Source organism: Anneissia japonica, unplaced genomic scaffold, assembly GCF_011630105.1.
Source record: "Anneissia japonica isolate Jap-2015-1 unplaced genomic scaffold, ASM1163010v1 scaffold287945_len1679841_cov205, whole genome shotgun sequence".
Lineage (NCBI taxonomy): Eukaryota > Metazoa > Echinodermata > Crinoidea > Comatulida > Comatulidae > Anneissia > Anneissia japonica.
The window spans coordinates 484,502-506,603 of NW_022753015.1; the positions used below are offsets into that span (position 1 = coordinate 484,502).

A 22,102-nucleotide genomic window follows, 5' to 3' on the forward strand; every position below is an offset into this window, starting at 1 on the left:
GCGGACGTCGGAGTAGCTGTTCGGAGGTAGTGCTTGTTTTCGTGGCGGCATTTCGATACAAGTTCTGACCTTCTGTATATATATATATATATATATGTGTGTGTGTGTGTGTGTGCATGTATATATACGTATATGTATATATACATGTATATATCCGGGCTTGATGTAAACGTAGCTTAATGCTTGAGCACCTATTTTTGGTGGTGATGTTTGCGCTTACGGTTTTTTTTTGTGGACCAATCAGCAACAAGCTTGCTTGGTTCGTACCAATCGAACGCATACGTACCTAACCCGAACAACCGTGTTCCGTGCGCGATGTGAACGTAGCTTTAAGGCCTGTTTATACTTCAACAATAACGATAACGATAAAAAAAAAAAAAGCTAAAAAGCAATTGTTCATATAGAAAATAAAAGAAATAAGAGACGTTTTTACACTAGAACGATTCGATAACGATTGATCAGTTATGCGATAACAACATTTTTTGAAAAATCAAATCAGATGACGTCATAATCATGGAAAATATTAAATCGTAGTAGTAGCAACGATGTTATCGTTTTTCCATGATTATGACGTCATCTGATTTGATTTTATAAAAATATTTTGTTATCGTATACACGATAAATCGTTATCGTATCGTCCTAGTGTAAAAGCCTCTCTTATTTCTTTTGTTTTCTAAATAAACAATCGCTTTTTGGCTAAGTTATCGTTATAGTTATCGTTGAAGTATAAACAGGCCTTTAGAGTCACCTTCTCAAAAATTGTCGAAGAAATAAATATGTTGCCGTTTTTGTAAGTTTGGTGGCGCTACAATGCATACAGTAGTCTTGGCGTTAAAGTAAAATGAATATTCAATTTCTATTGCTACTTATTATAATTATTCGTAAACCTGCAGCAGTGTCGCCCATAACGCTTACCGCGTTGCCTGGGATACAACAAAGCAACTGCTTCTATTTTGAACACTTATAATCCTGGTACAGGGCCTACTTCACAAACGGAAACATTTCCTCGATAAACAGCAGCGGCATTCGAGTACCGATAGTCCATGTTTCATCATATTTTGGGCTTTAACTACTTGTTTCATCAAGAGCGGAGTTGTTTTAGTCGTGAGAAATAAAAAAAAAACCAAAAAAAAACTGCAACACAGACGGGAATAAAAGGTAAGCATCTATTCCTAACCACCAAGCTATAAAACATGTACCCGATAATAAATATATAAAGTAGCATACACTTTTTTTTTTAAGAACCGCAAATTTTGCCCAGGCTCAGCTGTTGGTTAAAAACGGCATTTGAAACTTTACAGCAACCTCAATTTTGTTCTTATTTAAGCTTTAAGCCCTATTTACACTGGAGACGATTACGACACGATAATTTCTGACGCATCTGATCGCCGGAAAGTATAGCGTTTACTCTTTGTACGATTTACCAGCGATTAAGAACAAAAAAAACCAAAAAAAAAAACCAATGCAAATATCCACAGCTACAAATCGATCATGCGAGTCGAGTCTTTCATTCATCTAAATGTGAGCATGTCATTTTATCAATTGATAGAGAACGCTTGGCGTACATAGGCCTACATAAACAAACGAGTATAATACATTTCCTACGAAAACCAATTTGTGCCAAAGAAGTATGTTAGAATTCACTACTAATTCGAAATTTCGAGGTAGTAATTCGTAATTTTGATTTAGTATAATTCGTGCTTTCAAATTAGTAATTAGTTTTATACATTGTTTAGCGAAATTGGCCAAAAATTTTATTTTTGGGCCAATTAGCGCTCCCACCGCCACGAAAAAGCGGAAATTTCAGAAAAAATAAATTGTCTTTATTTTTATTACGCCCTCCGCTGCCTTGAAATTTTCAAAGATAAAATATGTATATTTCTTCCTAATTATATAAATTTGAAGCATTTAACCATCCTATTTTACATTCACCAATAACATTTTATTTTTATATTCTCCTCCATCTGGATGATTTTAGGAAAACTATTTGCTAAATAAGAAAATAAAATCTTATTTTTATTTTTATTCCACCCTCCTTCGATAATCTTTAAAAAAATAAGTACGCGAAACAAGGGATAAAAAAGTATCTCCTATTACTGATTCGTAATTTTCGAATTACGAATTCGTAATTTCGAATTAGTAATTCGTAATTTCGAATTAGTAATTCGTAATTTCGAATTACAAGCTAGTAATTTCGAATTAGTAATTCGTAATTTCGAATTAGGTAACTTGTAATTTCGAATTAGTAATTCTTAATTACCAATGTAATTCGAAATTACGATTTTGTAATTTGAAATTACGAATTATTTCTCAACATAACTCAGCTTGCAGAGGCGGATTTAGGTGAAAGGGGAAAAGCTGGGACCCCCAACCCCTTCATATCGGAAAAAAAAGGAAAGGGAAAAAGAAAAGAAAAATAAAAAAAAAGAAAAGAAGGAGGGACAGGACCTGTGAGCTGATTTTTTTTTTTTTTTTTTTTTTTTTTTTTTGTTAAAATGGGATTTTTTTTTTTTTTTGTTACAATGGGAAAATTAGAAGTCGGGAACATGAATGCAACTACAGCACTCATTTGTTTTATGTATGTATGTATACACACATAATAGGCATATTTATTGTAATATGAATGAGTTTACCTGACCGTTTTTAAGAGGAGAAAAACCTTGAATTTTGAAGGACTTAAAAGTCATTAAAGACTCATTTACTTATTTTAATAAGTCCGACCAACTATGGGAAAATGGTGCTCAGTTTTTATTCAATCTGTCTTCAACCATCACAACACAATTACTCCCAAGAACAGTCTTCATAAAAAAGGTTGGAAAGTTGATTTCGAAAACAATGAAACCAGGTTGTTTCTGCAGGTTAACCATCCTGAACACATTAATGAAGTTTGTGATCTAGCGCGAAATGTTGTTTGTTCCCGGGAAGTGCTTTCCGATATGCTTACCTCAGTATCGCTGGATATTTACATCAATCAAAGCATAACCGGATTCAAAGCGCAAGAAAAGCAAGTTGGGGGTACTTGCTATGCCCACGCATCAGCTGCGGTTCTTCACTTGTCTCTGAAGCGTATTCGTGGAAGGCATGATGGTTATCCCGAATTTAAAACACTGCGAGATGAAATAGTTGATAGTTATAAGTCAGACGGAGCAGCTACATATGAAGTTCTGAAAACGATTTGTCCAAAGTACAATCTACATTGTGAAAAGGTTAAAGTTGTTGGTGCCTTGGAAGCGATCACTAAAAACAGACCAGTGGTTGCCATATTTCATCTTACTGATTCAGAATGGAAGATATTCGCTGAGTTCTACAGCAACAATTCAACTGGAATTCTCAGTAAAAGTGAACTGGACATACGAAGAAGACGTGGAAGTGAACAGTTGAGTGGACATGCAGTTGTTTTAACAAGCTTTAACAGTGAATGCCTGTATCTTATGAATTCGTGGGGAGATGACTGGGGAGATATGGGTTTCTTCAGAGTTCAAAGCGCTGATGTTCTGGATCTTAAATTCATCGATGTCAACTGGACCGAAGATGATTTACTTGACAGTGAAAAGCAATATCATAAACAGCACGGAGCCCAAATAGCAGCAGATTTGATTCGTAAATTGCAAGGATTGCAGCAAGCCAGATACACGTGTCCAAAGTGTAACATTGAATCTTTGGTGACTGAATTTACAGGTACATTAATAAATGCAAAGTGCCCATCTTGTAAACAAAGTTTTCCATGTGGAGAGTCCGGTAACATCCTAGCATTGAATATGTACCTTCTCTCTTTGACCCGATAGACTGCGAATTTTATAATCAATGCTGTAAAGTGCTGGACAATTAATGACATGCAGAACTTCTGGGGTATTAATAAAAACATAGGTTTACAATAATTAGTCATGCGAAAATAGCTATTTTAAGTGTGCATAGAAAATTAAGGATACATTATAACAAAATATTCTGAGAAATTTAGTTACAATTATTCAACTTTTCTCCCAATTCCACACTTAATCTTTTAAACAACGGGGTCAATACTAATGATCCATAAAATCCATCTAGTATTCAATTTGATATTATTATTATTAAATGTATTTATTTTTAACATAGCCACAGATAGCTTTTATCGTACAAACAGTTGAAATATCGTTAGTAAAATTCAGAATCGCATTCCCCACTGTATATTACCAAATACAAAATCCGAATTCTAGGCTATACCTAAAAGTTTAGAAATCTGCCGAACTATTTTAATGAGGGCTTATATTGAATAATAGATTATTTAGGGTTCAAATCAGACGTAAAAATGAGTGAACACTGACGGAAGATTCTGAAAACCACAGATTCCATGTCACAACAGATCGCAACATTAATGCAGTTTAGCAACCAGTTCATCATGCCATCTTTTGCGACTGCTCCTCCTCTGATAACATTAAGAAGCGAACATGGATGGTTGGATGTCACCCACCGTTTCTTCTAGTAGGTGAACAGTGATTGATCACTGTTATGTCACCTCTAAAGGTAATGTTTTGCTTAGTTTAACACTTTTGGTATTTGTGCATATAAACCTGTAAATATGAATGATTTTGTCATTACTGACGATGACATAATTAATTTCGAAATATTGAATCACAATACGATGGCGTGCATTTCAATACTTAGAGTAGGCCTATCAGGCTGTATAGATGTTACAGAAATTGAGCAGTTTATGTAATACGGTAGTGATATTGTTTATAGTGAGAATTTTGTTCTGCAGTAGTAAGAGAATTGTATATATTACTGTCCTTTCCCCAATTAACTGCACTTCTACAAGTCTTTACAAAATTGCATAGTAATTTATTAAACTAGCAATTTAGAAGCTGTTTTTGGCTTTTTAAAATTATTCTTGTTTTGACGCTGAAATAGCTTGTATCCGTTAAAGTGTGATGCTTGTAAAGAATTTTGTGCACAACTGTTAGAGTTGCCGTTTTTTTTTTGTTTTTTTTTTATTATTACATGTTTCAAAGCTACAACTTTAATATTGTTTATGAATGTTTTGAAAATATTTTTAATTGTGCTTTCTCGTTTAAATGATATGACTTTATAGTTCTTTGCCTGTGTTAATAATAGGCCTACATCTTTAAAATCGTTTAGAATTATCTCTAATGTTGTTTTAATATTTTAAATAGACATATTCAATGTTGTTTGCTAGATTTTTTCATCACATGAGCATTAATTTGTTTATAGTGTTTATTGTTTATAGTTTATTGTTACATATATTTGTGATGATATTTGTATAAAATGTATGTCTTCAATAACGTTCGAAGTCATGGTGTAAAGTAAAAGACTCATTAGATCATCCATGTTTTTATTAGTGCATTTGTGTATGACCTACTCTAGAAATTTGAGTTCCCTTACTTTGCACTGAACCGATAGTCCGAGGTGACATAATTATGGTATTATATACTAGTTTAGACTTGATGTCTGTTATCAATGCTTGGAGGAAACGTGTTCGGAATTTATACGCAAGAAATTCACATAATTTGTATTTCACCGACAGTGGTTATAAACGACAATAAAAGTTAGAAAGATATATAACAATTTGTTTGTTTTTTTTTTTAATTTGAGTGCTTGGTAGGCCCTTTAAGTCTAGTATTTGTGCACCACAATTATTTCCAATGGGGTCCAGAAGCCAGGGGAATTATTGCACAGAAGAGAATATAGTCGGGTAAGTTACAGATAGTGATTTATAAAATCAGGCAAGATTCGTTAAATTAAAAAAAAAAAGAAATGTTTGGGACCAACTGTTTGGGCCAACTGTATATATAAAGTTTGAAAATTGCAAAAAAATATTAAAATTCATATTTTAAAACGATCATATTCAGCTCGTATAGGCCTACAATGTATAGGCCTATATTTCATAATATTTAAGCACTAATGACGATAATGAAGATGACTCGTTCTGATTGGTGATCCGAGTTATTTTTCAAATGCATAAATAGGCCCTATATACTTCACAATCTTACTTTTGCTTGTACATATCTAGACATAGATTAGGCATAGGCCTATTATCTAATTACAGTCGATGCTGTTTCTTCTTTTGAAGACGGCCCAAGGCTCATCATTTCAATTGGGATATCCGTGATCTATTACAAAATATATAGTTTAACTTGTGGACTACAAGCATAAGAATTTACTAAAAGGGATAATTTCTCAGGAAAAAATACATATTATGATCTATAGAAGCAATTAAAAAAACCGCTAAGTAAGCGTACATTGTTACGCGAGTCGGAGAAGTTTCTGTGGCACTGAGAAGAAATTGGCCTAATACTATGGTTTATAACGACTGGTTCCTGTATTTCAATGCATGGATGATGACGAAATGTTCATGACGCGATAATACGTCTCTGCTGCCACTACCTGATTCACATATGTCTAGAATAATAAATACAGACAATATAAATATAAATTATAAATTATTTTAAATAATTTATGTGTATGTACAGATTCATTTAAAAAACTGTATATTCTTAGGCTAGCTAAAAGCAGACAAAGGAACGATAGAAAGTACCCATAAGTCCGACCTTGAGGAAGACATTTGCAAAACATTTTGTTTTAAACAGAGACCGACACAACGCATCAGTAGTGAAATGATGGAGATACACTATTTGTGGTGTCAAATGGATTTCGCTACCCCCTATAAATTCGATTCCATCAAACTCATCCACAGTGAATTTCCCTGACCCCAGGCAGGGAATTTTACCCAATATTGTTTGTGGGCGTATGAGGCACTGGGGCGAGGTGCAGGGTTGATGTTCCTTCAGAGTATAATCTAAGATCCTGGTACAGCCCATCCAGGCGTATAGTGTTTTTGCTTTGCTCGTCAAATCTGAGTATGTACCGTCTAATAGGCCTCCCAATATGGATCTTGTTCAATACTCCATTTCATCATCCAGTTCCGAGTCGTCGTCATCATCAACTCCAACAATTTCGTACTGCTGGTACTCGGACACAATATCACTGAGGCTTGATTCGGTCTCTTTGAACTCCAATTCATCCATACCTTCATTAAAATAAGAATGTAAATACACTCTTCGTTTTAACATCATGGTGAATTGCTCTGAAACTCGCCTTATAATTTCAGAAATAGCTGTATTATTTCCAATAAATGTTGCCGTTTTCTTAAAGTTTGGTGGCGCTATATTGCATACAGCTGTCTTAACGTTGTATGGAATCCAATCAACAAAGTAATTACTCTTTTTGTTTTGAACGCCTTGAATTTCCTGGTCTACTTCACAAACGGAAACATTCCCTCGATAAACAGCAGCGGCGCTCAGGTAGCGTCCGTGTCTTGGGTCACAGGCTGTCATCATATTACGGGCGTTAAATATTTGTTTCGTCAACATGGATACAGTATCTGCGTTATAAACGCGGTTGTCAAAGCACATAAGAGGAGCAAAACTTGTCATGAAAAAATGGAGACGTGGGAAAGGAATCATGTTGACGGCGAGTTTCCTTAGACCAGCATTTAGGGATCTACAAATGATCCCGTAGCCTACATGTTTGGATTTTTGTTCCTCGTCCACATCTTCAATATTTTAAAAAGTTTTGATTAACAAAGACATGTCTTTTCTTAATATCATTAATATCCTTGATATTACGTTTCATTAAATTGTTTTATGTCAAAATTTATATCCATTTTAAATAGCAATTAATTGCATTTTATTAGTTTTAACGATTTATCTTTTTATATTTTAAAGTTAAATTTTAATTTGTGTTTAAGATTCAAGATTAAAGAACTTTTATTGTCCGTTATAAGAAAATATACCGAAAATTGGTTTACTTGGCAAGATTAAAAAGTTTAAAATAAGTTACATAAACACATTACTCGTTTTTATTTTTTATTTATTTTTTTTTTTTTTTTGAGTGCAATAATTTGTTTTTGTTTTATTAGTGTTCATTGTTTTTGAATGCAATTCGTTAGTTTTGTAATTTTAATGTCTTTAACTATGGAATATACTATTAGGCCTAATTTTTTTAATATCAGGATTTGAATTGTTTTGAAATTGCTGTTAGAGTCGCCCTCTCAATAATTGTCGAAAAAATAAAATGTTGCCGTTTTCGTAAGTTTGGTGGCGCTATACCGGTATTGCATACGGTAGTCTTGGCGTTTTTTAAGGTAAGCGTAAAATCAATATTCAATTTCTATTGCTACTTAATTATTCAAGAACCTACAGTAGCGTCACCCATAAAACGCCTCCCGCGATGTTTGGGATCCAACAAAGCAACTGCTTCTCAGTAGGAAAGTACGGAAACTTATAGTGACCTTCCAGATGTTTAGATGACGAGATCCAGGATCTTTGACATCTGATCATTTTTTTCTAAATGATGTACACATGACGAGATCCAGGATCTCGTCATCCAATCATCTCTTCTAAAGGATGTACATATGACGAGATCCAGGATCTCGTCATCTAATCATCTCTTCTAAAGGATGTACACATGACGAGATTCAAGATCTCGTCATCTGATCATCTCTTCTAAAAGAATTAGGCATGACGAAATGAAGGATCTCGTAATCTAATCATCTCTTCTAAAGGATGTACACATGACGAGATGCGCACACGTGCGTCAAACTTTAAAAATGCTCGAAATCACTTTTTGAATAAATTAGAGCACGTTTCAGGCCATTTTGAGCATTCCAAATTTTTTAATTTTCCACTATGCGTGAACTTTTACTTGCGCAGCACGTATGGAAGCTAGAAATAGGTTCTTTTACATATTTTGGGTTCCTGAAATTGTTTTCACAAATTACCATTGTTTTTGGTCATCTTATGGCCATTAGCAATGTCGTACGTGCGCATCCTGTCTCTTATACACATCTAGATGTGTATAAGAGACAGTTTATAAGGTCCTTCATACTAAGATACATGTCGTGAGTGAGAAACAACAGGGAGGTGCTTAGTGACCTGCGCAGTTTAAAAACATGTGTTTGAACCTCTGAATGAGTAGTTTGCGTTTCTCCCCTACCATTGTTTGCTCCTTCTGACTGTACCATGTGTACAGTACTTAGATTTTTAAATTGAAATTTAAGTACTGTACTCAGCTTTTTGAAATTATCAACTTCAAATTCATCAAAGGTAAGCTGACAAATTATTTGAAATAATTATTTTGTGTGCTACTGGTAATGGTAATTAAAAATTTATGGACAAGCCCATGCAGATAAAAAGCAAACACTTCTGACAAGGATTATGGGTATAAATTCTGTGGCTCCAATCGTTGTAGAGTGAAGGTAAATCCACACCGAGTGAGAGTTTTCCAGACTAATTTAACAACACGATTTCCCATGTAAATCGGCCTATGTTCAAGATGTTGGGTATTCTAAAAACATACATTTCACAAATTTCCTCATCAGTTTTCCCCAAAAACATTCATACTTTTAATTTCCCAAGCTTTCTCCTCAATATATCACTGATTACAGACAAATATACTGAGAACTGAAGCTTCCGATAGCAACAAATGTTTTGTCCCCAAACACGATGGCATAAGATTACCGGTACTAGCTCTAACGAGTGGTCTAAAAAAAGGAACAGAAAATTTATAGATTTCTAAATGACATTCATCGCTTTAAAAGGACCGACGGTTGGTCGGCTTTTTATTCAGAAATATAATTTTTTTAAAAATTATTTCTGCCTCAACAGTGGTAATAGGAAACAATTCCTAATAATGTAATTATTATGCCTTTTTCGATAGGATCATGCATTCATGATGTGGATTTCCAAAGCAGTCCGACAAGTTACAGTTCACATTGGCACATTGCCAGCAATATGACGTCACTTGTAACACACGTAATATGGACGATGGAGAAAGAGATCGATGGTAAGAAATCCATTTTCTTTTGCTTTTGCTTTTTTGTTGTTGATGCTCTCGTTAGATGGTTTCATTCATTCAAGCTCTCGTTAGATGTTTATTGTGAGTTCATGATCTCGTTAGCTTACGTTGGGTGGTTTTTGTGTGTTTATGCTCCCATTAGATGGTTTTGTGCGTTTATTATTCTCAAAATGTAAATATGCGTAAAGTTCATAAACATTGTATTTAGTATCTATCTACTATACGCTACTACTGTATTACATCTATCCACATCTAAGGCAACTTTTAGGTTGTCTTAGATTCAGATATTGAATGTGTGGACAAATTAAAATACTATAGCGATGTATGTATGTAGGTGTGTGTGTGTGTGTGGAGGCTGTCTCTTATACAAGAAACACTTAATTAAAGAGGTAAAATTCATAACTTTATGGCAGTATAAAAATGTTTCTCATTTTATATCTACTAAGGATCAAACCCCTAAGGAGTACGGAAGTTCTGTTGTCTATCATTTTAAATGTTCAGGCTGCAATAGTGATTATATTGGTAAGACAGATAGGTGCTTAATAACTAGACTTAAAGAACATTCTTCGCGATCTGATAGTGTTATATTTGATCATGTTAAAAACTGTGAGGCATTCCAATATGTTTTAGGATTACAGGGTATACTTGAAAATGATAATGTCGTCTGTAATGTAAGTAATAAATTAGGTTTAATATTTTCTAGTACTAACATTATTGACAGCTCCCGAAACTGGTCTATCCTATTGTTTAAAGAAGCGTTCGCTATACATAGACTACACCCTTTGCTTAGCAATGGGCTCGGAGCTTCAAAAGAGCTTTCTTTGTTTTTGTAGGTATCTTTGATCATTAGAAAGTATAATAATACATACTCCAAGTATTGAAATACACGCCATCGTGTTGGGATTCAATATTTCGACATTAATTATGTCATCATAAGGAATGAAAAATTATCCATATTAGCAAAGCTTATATGCACTAGTACCAAAAATGTTTAACCAATCAAAAAATTACCTCTAGTAGGTGGCATAGCAGTGATTTAAACAAAAGATCAAACCCAAACCTAGAGGATTCGAGTTTTAGCCGGCAAAATATAGGCCTACACCAGGGGTTGGCATAAAAATCAGTCGGAAGGCCAAAGTGAATTTCTGATTTAACACCGAGGGGCCGCACCCAATCTTTCCCCAGTGCGCTTCTAAAAACCTCCAAGCACTGCTTTTACATCCCTTTATTCCCAGTTTTAATATTACTTTTTACATATGATCGGTGTCGGGCCGTAAAAAACAAGGTGTTTTCCGGCCAATGTTATTTGGCGGGCCGTACACATAGGGATTTAAATTCACATTCGCGGGCGGAAAAACATTCACTGTCTGGCCGCTCTTTGCCCACCTGTGGCCTACACTGTTTATCAAGATCAATATGGTTGGTTACTGTACCGTAATCAACGGTGTCGGACTTCTTATTTTTGCTATATAGAATCTATCAATGCTTAAATCTGCATTCAAATTGGAAATTATAATAGCGAGCTTGTATTTGAATGTAAATTCGAGCGAAATAAATGTGTGTACTGTACTTTGTTAAAGCTTGTATAGTTTTCTCAGGTTAAAGATGTCAAAAAATGATGTTTTGTATCAATTCAAAATTAGCATTTTATCCAAACCTTAATTCTGTACAATTTACATATAGAGAGGTATCAATAGGGCGAGATATTTTTGAACATCCTCAATTTTCTTATGCATTACACGTGTTTTTACCATGAGGTGTCGTCATAATAAAGTGACTCATCTAGGACTATCTCTCAATACGTTTTATTAATTTTAAAGTTTTCGATTCTTTGTTTTGTAGATAAATTCAGGGAATTATTCAATATTAAAAAGCTATTTTTCTTAACATATAATCCGTGCGAAAAAAAAGTGCGATGAGTTTCTTTCAAAGTGGTCTTCATTTTGGAAATTCACACAGTAAACAACAAGTCCACTCAAACTTTTGCCGTCCAGATGTTACACTGTGCGCCACACGTGACATCGTGTGGAAGTTTTAAATAATTTTTAAAATCGGTTATAAAGATTAACAACAATCATTATCTAGTTTATCTTTATATTATTTTACAGATTCGTTTAATATGGCAAGTTTGACAGGAATGCTTCTGGACGTTTCTGGATCAATGGCGGAGAATGCTGGTGAAGTACAGCAAGAAGGAGGGGAGTGGGTGAATTCAGTATTTGAAGTCATGGATAACCTTATCAAACACGACTTGTCTTCTGAGAGTGAAGTGTTTGCTGTTGGCGTGGGTGCAATGTTCAAATCTAAACTATTTGACGTGCTGAGAACAATAGAACCATTTAAGGATATAGCTGGTCGCAGTAATGTTTCGTATGATGATATTTTAGATGGTATATACTCAATCCTAGAAAGAAACGGAGCAAGTCAGGTACGCAAATGGGCACAAACTGATACTGTAGAGTCTGTAGTTTCACATGAAATGGCTTCAGCAGTGTTCAGTAAACTACAAGCCGAGACACAATTTGCAAAGAAAGTTGCCCAAGATTGTCTACCAGCAGCTTGTAGAGACTGGACGGAACCTGGAGACTTCGGACATTCTCTTAGTATTGGTGTTTCTTGGTTTTATGCATCTACAGTCACAAAATTTAAGCAGGCAACAAAAAAAGATATTGAAAAGGTGCAAGACAAGATATTTTCATTATTGATGAAAGACGTTGAATCAGAAAGTATTTTGTCAGCTAAAAAAGCATCGACCATTATTAATGGATGCATTGATGATCGCAGACAACTGGATTCACAAAGAATAAAAAAGTTGAAGGAAATTGTTAGGCCATTCATTTATGGCGACACGCCTTTGTTTGAGGCACTTCGTCAGGCAACGCCGTTATTTCGTAACGCAAAGTACAAAAAGAAGCTTTTATTCATCATATCAGACGGAATGCCAAACGATCGGGGGGACATTGAGACGATTAAAAGGGAGCTCAAAGAGGTTGGAGTTACTGTTGTAAGTTGCTATATTACAAGATCACGAAATATTGATCCGCGACACCTTTTTAATAAGTCCGACCAACTATGGGAAAATGGTGCTCAGTTTTTATTCAATCTGTCTTCAACCATCACAACACAATCAATCCCAAAAACAGTCTTCATAAAACAAGGTTGGAAAGTTGATTTCGAAAACAATGAAACCAGGTTGTTTCTGCAGGTTAACCATCCTGAACACATTAATGAAGTTTGTGATCTAGCGCGAAATGTTGTTTGTTCTCGGGAAGTGCTTTCCGATATGCTTACCTCGGTATCGCTGGATATTTACATCAATCAAAGCATAACCGGATTCAAAGCACAAGAAAAGCAAGTTGGGGGTACTTGCTATGCCCACGCATCAGCTGCGGTTCTTCACTTGTCTCTGAAGCGTATTCTTGGAAGGCGTGATGGTTATCCCGAATTTAAAACACTGCGGGATGAAATGGTTAGTCTTCATGGATCAGACGGAGCAGCTACATATGAAGTTCTGAAAACGATTTGTCCAAAGTACAATCTACATTGTGAAAAGGTTAAAGTTGTTGGTGCCTTGGAAGCGATCACTAAAAACAGACCAGTGGTTGCCATATTTCATCTTACTGATTCAGAATGGAAGATATTCGCTGAGTTCTACAGCAACAATTCAACTGGAATTCTCAGTAAAAGTGAACTGGACATACGAAGAAGACGTGGAAGTGAACAGTTGAGTGGACATGCAGTTGTTTTAACAGGCTTTAACAGTGAATGCCTGTATTTTATGAATTCGTGGGGAGATGACTGGGGAGATATGGGTTTCTTCAGAGTTCAAAGTGCCGATGTTCTGGACCTTAAATTCATCGATGTCTACTGGACCGAAGATGATCTACTTGACAGTGAAAAGCAATATCATCAACAACACGGAGCCCAAGTAGCAGCAGATTTGATTCGTAAATTGCAAGGATTGCAGCAAGCCAGATACACGTGCCCAAAGTGTAACACTGAATCTTTGGTTACTGAATTTATAGGTACATTAATAAATGCAACATGCCCATCTTGTAAACAAAGTTTTCCATGTGGAGAGTCCGGTAACATCCTAGCATTGAATATGTACCTTCTCTCTTTGACCCGATAGACTGCGAATTTTATAATCAATGCTGTAAAGTGCTGGACAATTAATGACATGCAGAACTTCTGGGGTATTAATAAAAACATAGGTTTACAATAATTAGTCATGCGAAAATAGCTATTTTAAGTGTGCATAGAAAATTAAGGATACTTTATAACAAAATATTCTGAGAAATTTAGTCACAATTATTCCATAACTTTTCTCCAAATTCCACACTTAATCTTTCAAACAACGGGGTCAATACTAATGATCCATAAAATCCATCTAGTATTCAATTTGATATTATTATTATTATTAAATGTATTTATTTTTAACATAGCCACAGATAGCTTTTATCGTACAAACAGTTGAAATATCGTTAGTAAAATTCAGAATCGCATTCCCCACTGTATATTACCAAATACAAAATCCGAATTCTAGGCTATACCTAAAGATTTAGAAATCTGCCGAACTATTTTAATGAGTGGCTTATATTGAATAATAGATTATTTAGGGTTCAAATCAGACGTAAAAATGAGTGAACACTGACGGAAGATTCTGAAAACCACAGATTCCATGTCACAACAGATCGCAACATTAATGCAGTTTAGCAACCAGTTCATCATGCCATCTTTTGCGACTGCTCCTCCTCTGATAACATTAAGAAGCGAACATGGATGGTTGGATGTCACTCACCATTTCTTCTAGTAGGTGAACAGTGATTGATCACTGTTATGTCACCTCTAAAGGTAATGTTTTGCTTAGTTTAACACTTTTGGTATTTGTGCATATAAACCTGTAAATATGAATGATTTTTTCATTACTGACGATGACATAATTAATTTCGAAATATTGAATCACAATACGATGGCGTGCAATTCAATACCTATCAGGCTATATAGATGTTACAGAAATTGAGCAGTTTATGTAATACGGTAGTGATATTGTTTATAGTGAGAATTGTGTTCTGCAGTAGTAAGGGAATTGTATATATTACTGTCCTTTCCCCAATTAACTGCACTTCTACAAGTCTTTACAAAATTGCATAGTAATTTATTAAACTAGCAATTTAGAAGCTGTTTTTGGCTTTTTAAAATTATTCTTGTTTTGACGCTGAAATAGCTTGTATCCGTTAAAGTGTGATGCTTGTAAAGAATTTTGTGCACAACTGTTAGAGTTGCCGTTTTTTTTTTTTTTTTTGTTTTTTTTTATTACATGTTTCAAAGCTACAACTTTAATATTGTTTATGAATGTTTTGAAAATATTTTAATTGTGCTTTCTCGTTTAAATGATATGACTTTAAATGATATGACTCTTTGCCTGTGTTAATAATAGGCCTACATCTTTATAATCGTTTAGAATTATCTCTAATGTTGTTTTAATATTTTAAATAGACATATTCAATGTTGTTTGCTAGATTTTTTCATCACATGAGCATTACTTTGATTTATATTTGTGATGTTATTTGTATAAAATGTATGTCTTCAATAACGTTCGAAGTCATCGTGTAAAGTAAAAGACTCATTAGATCATCCATGTTTTCATTAGTGCATTTGTGTAGGGCCTACTCTAGAAATTTGAGTTCCCTTACTTTGTACTGAACCGATAGTCCGAGGTGACATAATTATGGTAATATATACTAGTTTAGACTTGATGTCTGTTATCAATGCTTGGAGGAAACGTGTTCGGAATTTATACGCAAGAAGTCCACATAATTTATATTTCACCGACAGTGGTTATAAACGACAATAAAAGTTAGAAAGATATATAACACTTTGTTTGTTTTTTTTTATTTGAGTGCTTGGTAGGCCCTTTAAGTCTAGTATTTGTGCACCACAATTATTTCCAATGGGGTCCAGAAGCCAGGGGAATTATTGCACAGAAGAGAATATAGTCGGGTAAGTTGCAGATAGTGATTTATAAAATCAGGCAAGATTCGTTAAATTAAAAAAAAAAGAAATGTTGCGTTAAGCATATGAATACAATGCGCCCTCCAATTCGGGACTCCTCTAATTCTGAGACCCTTCAATTCGAAACCACTTTTCCAAAGACCAAAATAACAATCTTCAACCTTTTTAACACAAAACTAGCCCTCTAATTGGAGAACAACCCCGAGACCACCAAACAATTTCAGGTCCCGAGGGTGGTCTTGAATTGGAGGGCCAACTGTATATATAAAGTTTGAAAATTGCAAAAAATGTTAAAATTCATATTTTAAAACGACCATATTCAGCTCGTATAGGCCTATAATGTATAGGCCTATATTTCATAATGTTTAAGCACTAATGACGATAATGAAGATGACTCGTTCTGATTGGTAATCCGAGTTATTTTTCAAATGCATAAATAGGCCCTATACTTCACAATATTACTTTTGCTTGTACATATCTAGACATAGATTAGGCATAGGCCTATTATCTAATTACAGTCGATTCTGTTTCTTCTTTTGAAGACGGCCCATGGCTCATCATTTCAATTGGGATATCCGTGATCTATTACAAAATATATAGTTTAACTTGTGGACTACAAGCATAGGAATTTACTAAAAGGGATAATTTCTCAGGAAAATAATAAATATTATGATCTATAGAAGCAATTAAAAAACCGCTAAGTAAGCGTACATTGTTACGCGAGTCGGAGAAGATTCTGTGGCACTGAGAATAAATTGGCCTAATACTATGCTTTATAACGACTCGTTCCTGTATTTCAATGCATGAATGATGACGAAATGTTAATGACGCGATAATACGTCTCTGCTGCCACTACCTGATTCACATATTTCTAGAATAATAAATACAGACAATATAAATATAAATTATAAATTATTTTGGTATGTGTATGTACAGATTCATTTAAAAAACTGTATATTCTTAGGCTAGCTAAACGCAGACAAAGGAACGATAGAAAGTACCCATAAGACCGACCTTGAGGAAGACATTTGCAAAACATTTTGTTTTAAACAGAGACCGACACAACGCGTCAGTAGTGAAATGATGGAGATACACTATTTGTGGTGTCAAATGGATTTCGCTACCCCCTATAAATTCGATTCCATTAGACTCATCCACAGTGAATTTCCCCGACCCCAGGCAGGAAATTTTACCCAATATTGTTTGTGGGCGTATGAGGCACTGGGGCGAGGTGCAGGGTTGATGTTCCTTCTGAGTATAATCTAAGATCCTGGTACAGCCCATCCAGGCGTATAGTGTTTTTGCTTTGCTCGTCAAATCTGAGTATGTACCGTCTAATAGGCCTACCAATATGGATCTTGTTCAATACTCCATTTCATCATCCAGTTCCGAGTCGTCGTCATCATCAACTCCAACAATTTCGTACTGCTGGTACTCGGACACAATATCACTAAGACTTGATTCGGTCTCTTTGAACTCCAATTCATCCATACCTTCATTAAAATAAGAATGTAAATACACTCTTCGTTTAAACATCATGGTGAATTGCTCTGAAACTCGCCTTATAATTTCAGAAATAGCTGTATTATTTCCCATAAATGTTGCCGTTTTCTTAAAGTTTGGTGGCGCTATATTGCATACAGCAGTCTTAATGTTGTCTGGAATCCAATCAACAAAGTAATTACTCTTTTTGTTTTGAACGCCTTGAATTTCCTGGTCTACTTCACAAACGGAAACATTCCCTCGATAAACAGCAGCGGCGCTCAGGTAGCGTCCGTGTCTTGGGTCACAGGCTGTCATCATATTACGGGCGTTAAATATTTGTTTCGTCAACATGGATATAGTATCTGCGTTATAAACGCGGTTGTCAAAGCACATAAGAGGAGCAAAACTTGTCATGAAAAAATGGAGACGTGGGAAAGGAATCATGTTGACGGCGAGTTTCCTTAGACCAGCATTTAGCTGGCCCGGGAACCGTAAGCACGTAGTAACTCCACACATAGTATTTGCTATCAGCTGGTTCATTTGCGAGTATGTGGGTGACGTCAGCTTCAAAGTTCGAGTGCAGATTTCTGCAAGAGCTTGGTTGTCAATGCAGAACGTCATATCTGAGTGGTCTATCAATTGGTGCATAGATAATCCGCTGTTATAAGGTTCGACAATGGTAGCCGACGCACCAGGCGATGGCAGAACACTGTATGATGCCAACACTCTGTCTGGAAACTCTTCTTGTAGTTTACTCATCAGCAGGGTACCCAACCCCGAACCAGTTCCACCTCCAAGTGAATGTGTTATCTGGAAACCTTGAAGGCAATCACATGACTCAGCCTCACTCCGGACAACATCCATGACTTCATCAATAAGATCAGCTCCATCTGTATAAAATCCTTTGGCCCAGTTGTTCCCCGCACCATTCTGTGCAAATATGAAGTTTTCTGGTTTAAACAGAGACCCATAGTCACCCGATCTCGCCGCATCCATTGTACCAGGTTCAAGATCAACAAGGACAGCTCTTGGAGTAAATATGCCACGTGACTCTTCGTTGAAGTAGACATTAGCTCGACGTAGTTCCAGTTCGGAAGTTCCTTGATAGGTTCCAGTAGAACTGATTCCATGTTCCATCGTAACCTGTTCCCAGAACTACAGTTTCAGAAAAGAAAAAAAATACAGTTATTGCTAGTGTTAGATTGAAAAACGTGCACGTGATTAAGACGTATCGGTACGGTATTTCATATATATTACTACCAAAAAACATGATAAATTTATCTGGTTCCAAATTGATATTGTTTAGATAATTTTCCTTTTATGTTGAAAAATTACAGTCTGAAGATGTTGGCAGATTATGCTAAGGAAACTTTCATGATTCTCCATTTTTTGTTCAACATAGATATATTCTAAACAACTTACGAATCATCAAACATACGAGCTTAATTTGAATCGGATCCTCAGCCAGAAATATTAAGCGTACTAATACTAATAGAGCAAACGACCGTTTCCTGTGGTGTATCGCAATATTCATTCGTTTGTAATATTAATTTCATACAGTAAATGGTATTGTATCCAGTCGCGTATGTACGAGGGACAATGTTTCTTCCCCAAGCATTCCGTTCAACCAACGAATACCCGCTATGGAAAAATCCTTCTCTCAGCAGTGGCGTTGGCCTATCTAAGAGTCTTCAAAATGGGAGGAGGCTGGTGGTGGGGGCGAAGCCGAAGTGGGGACTCGAAGCTTTAGTGAGGGAAATGAAGGTGTTTTGTTAAGTACTTGAGCGTGATCTTTTTTGCCTTCAACATATTCGATGGGAGACGTAGGGGAAGAGGCATGTACATCCCCTAGATACGCCACACGTCTCTGAGAAGTATGTGTTCAGCATTCTTTTTCATTCCGACCCCGATCTTTAATTGACATTGGTAGTGCGTTAGTACTGAAATCTATCAAAAATGCTCTGGAATCACTTAACCATTTCTGTATTTTACTCAGGACCGGAAAAATTAACGATCTTTTTACTGTTAATTTTGATCGAGTGATTCACGTTATACTTGTCAAGGATGATGTAAATTTACACTTCAACAATTTCACGGAAGTATGAATTATCTTTAAAAATGAATGAAGGAAACACAGCAGAAGATGCACCAGGTTTGATGCCCTTGGGTTTTGAAATGTTTCCGCTGGATTGATTCTAAAATCAATTTACTATGAATAAAACCCAAATCATATTGACAAACCCTAACATTGCGTAGGCCCTGTTATGGGATATATCATTGGATGATTTGTGTAGTACACGGATGATGTGAATTGTCAGACACTTACGTGGAATAATTTGGTTACGATTTACATTACAGTACTGGTATTATCGCTATATGGTACGGTAGTAATCTACTTATGCCACTAAATACCTAATTAGTAGGCGAATTACGTATTTATTTTATCTTTTTTAGTATGAAAATTTGATAAACAATAGCTTACATGGAGAGACCAGATAGCCACATACATTTTAAAGGCTAGGAACACGATCTTTTAACGATAATAGATTAAACTTCAAACGTAGAGATACATTCAACAAAGGCAACTAATAGTAACACATTAGGCTTATACTGAAACTGATATTGTAACTTTAAGGCTAACGAGAAAAGAAAATTGACAAAGACAATCGTAATGATGTCAGATGTAGAGAACGAGATAAATAAATAAAAAAGAAGTACGTTTTTAATAGTGAGATAAAGAGAATAAAAAGTGACAAGAGAAACGCTAAATTTAAAGAAATTAAAATGATTCAATCAGGGAGCAGCCGTAGGCCTACTAATGTAATAAGACTGCTCCGTGGTTTAATAAAATTAAAAGGGTAATGTGAGGCATAGGTCCATAAAAATCGGTGTCCATAGAATCGTTACACAATCGCCGCAGCGTTTTTACTACAATCCTTGTACTGCGTGTCCCCGAAGTAGTCGGGAAGGTTCCCTCAAGCTTGGTACAGGTACAATACAGTCCCCGGCTCAACCGGGAACGCTCCTTGATCCAACTGACCAATCAGCGTCACCGAAGGAGTCTGCGATTTTTATGGAAGGCTTTATTCAACTGACCAATTAGGGCGGCCAAAGGAGTCGGCGATAGCGTGTAGCGATTTTTATGGAAATAAGGCTTAAACGTGCTATTTTTGCTTTGCTGCCAAATTAACATTGACGGCCGGTACACTTTTTCAAGAGGGGGGTGTCGACACTTTAGTACCCCATATTTCTGCCGCTGCCATTTCGTAAATTGCATTGTCTTTATTACTAAGTGTCTCACACAGAGACAAGTGCAATCTCAAGAAATTTGACGACGAAGTGTCCTGTCCTCAGCGAGGTCCGAACCAAGGGGCTACTAGAGCCTCGATCAGGGTCCTGGAAGAAAATATCCTGGTAGGGCTCAGGGGTAGAGTTTTCATGGCTTATTATGGCACAAAATTGTGCTTTTAATATTAGTGATTGGCAATCAAAATAACGTTTTGGATAGGCAAATTAATTGTTTTGACCCAACGATCTCGTTGTGGCGTCGGACGACGGGGGTGGGGCCCAGGTCTGACCGACGGGGAATAGAAAGATGACGAGAGTAGGGCGCGATTCAAGGTTTTGCATTGAATATTTTAAATTTTAAACAAACCATAATGTTATGATATGAAACTTGATATGAACATTCTAAAGTAAATATTGAACGCGAAAATGTAAACAAGTCTTGGGCCTATGTTGTAATTTATTGACGAACACCAACGATTACAATTCTCTTAAAATCATATTTTGAAATAATATAAATATATTGGCATCCCATGAACCACAAAGGGATTAAACTGTTTTTAATACCACACCAAGTGTGAAATAGGCAAGACAAAAATGGGGTAACCTGCTGCTGACCATTCAGAAAGTCGTCATCACCCAATATTCTCATGATAACGAAAAGATGATTTGCCACGCCCTTATTTTTATATTTTATTTATCATTGATTTTATAAAGAATAACACACACAAACACACAAAATAACGAATCAAACCATTAGTACAAAATAAACATTAAAAAACAGCATGATACTGGGAGGAGCAAAAGTGGAATTATCCAGATCTGCTCCACCTAAAAATCCCAGAATCCAGAATTAGTGAGGAAGGAGAGGGGTACAATGTCACCGCTGTGGCAATTTAGATATTCGAAAGAAGAATTATTTTAACGATTTTAGAATCTCTTTTGCTGCTGTAAAAATGGTATTTTCCTCCGACGAACTGTGTATTTTTTGTCTGTGTAGTTGGCAGTGGCGTAGAAAAGTATTTTTCATTGTGGGGGGGGGATGACTGTCTCTTATACACATCTAGATGTGTATAAGAGACAGCAAAACTGCCCCTCCCCTGACGGTTTTTACCGAGCTAACCAAGCCGTCGTACCGGGCTGTGTAATAAGAGGAAAGAAAGAGGAGAGAGGGAGGGAAAGAGAAAGAAGAGGAAAAGGAAAGAAAAAGACAAAGAGAAGAGAAAAATAAAGACAAGAATAAAAAGGAAGATATCATAATGACCAGACTCACAACACCCTGCAACCCCTTCTCCACTTCAAAAACTGCCATAACTCGTTTGATCTATGCTGCCCGATGGCGTAACCACTGGGGGACAAGGGGAAATATCTATCTTTGAAAAATCTTCCCCACCCCTTTATAAATGCCCTTTTCATCCCCTGAATGTGCCTAAAAAACCTCTTGTTAACATGGGCCAATTTCCTCTAA

The 22,102-nt window shown here is 35.8% G+C and overlaps 2 protein-coding genes across 2 annotated transcripts; both read right to left on the reverse strand.

The window, feature by feature from the left end:
* Positions 1 to 6,842: 6,842 nt before the first annotated feature.
* LOC117122653 (tubulin beta chain-like) lies at positions 6,843 to 7,561 on the reverse strand. The gene has a single exon (XM_033268332.1). The coding sequence runs from the start codon at positions 7,455 to 7,457 to the stop codon at positions 6,891 to 6,893; it is 567 nt and encodes a 188-aa protein (XP_033124223.1). The 5' UTR covers positions 7,458 to 7,561; the 3' UTR covers positions 6,843 to 6,890.
* An 8,797-nt stretch (positions 7,562 to 16,358) lies between these two features.
* LOC117122650 (tubulin beta chain-like) lies at positions 16,359 to 20,256 on the reverse strand. The gene has a single exon (XM_033268327.1). The coding sequence runs from the start codon at positions 18,484 to 18,486 to the stop codon at positions 17,227 to 17,229; it is 1,260 nt and encodes a 419-aa protein (XP_033124218.1). The 5' UTR covers positions 18,487 to 20,256; the 3' UTR covers positions 16,359 to 17,226.
* Between the last annotated feature and the right edge of the window lie 1,846 nt (positions 20,257 to 22,102).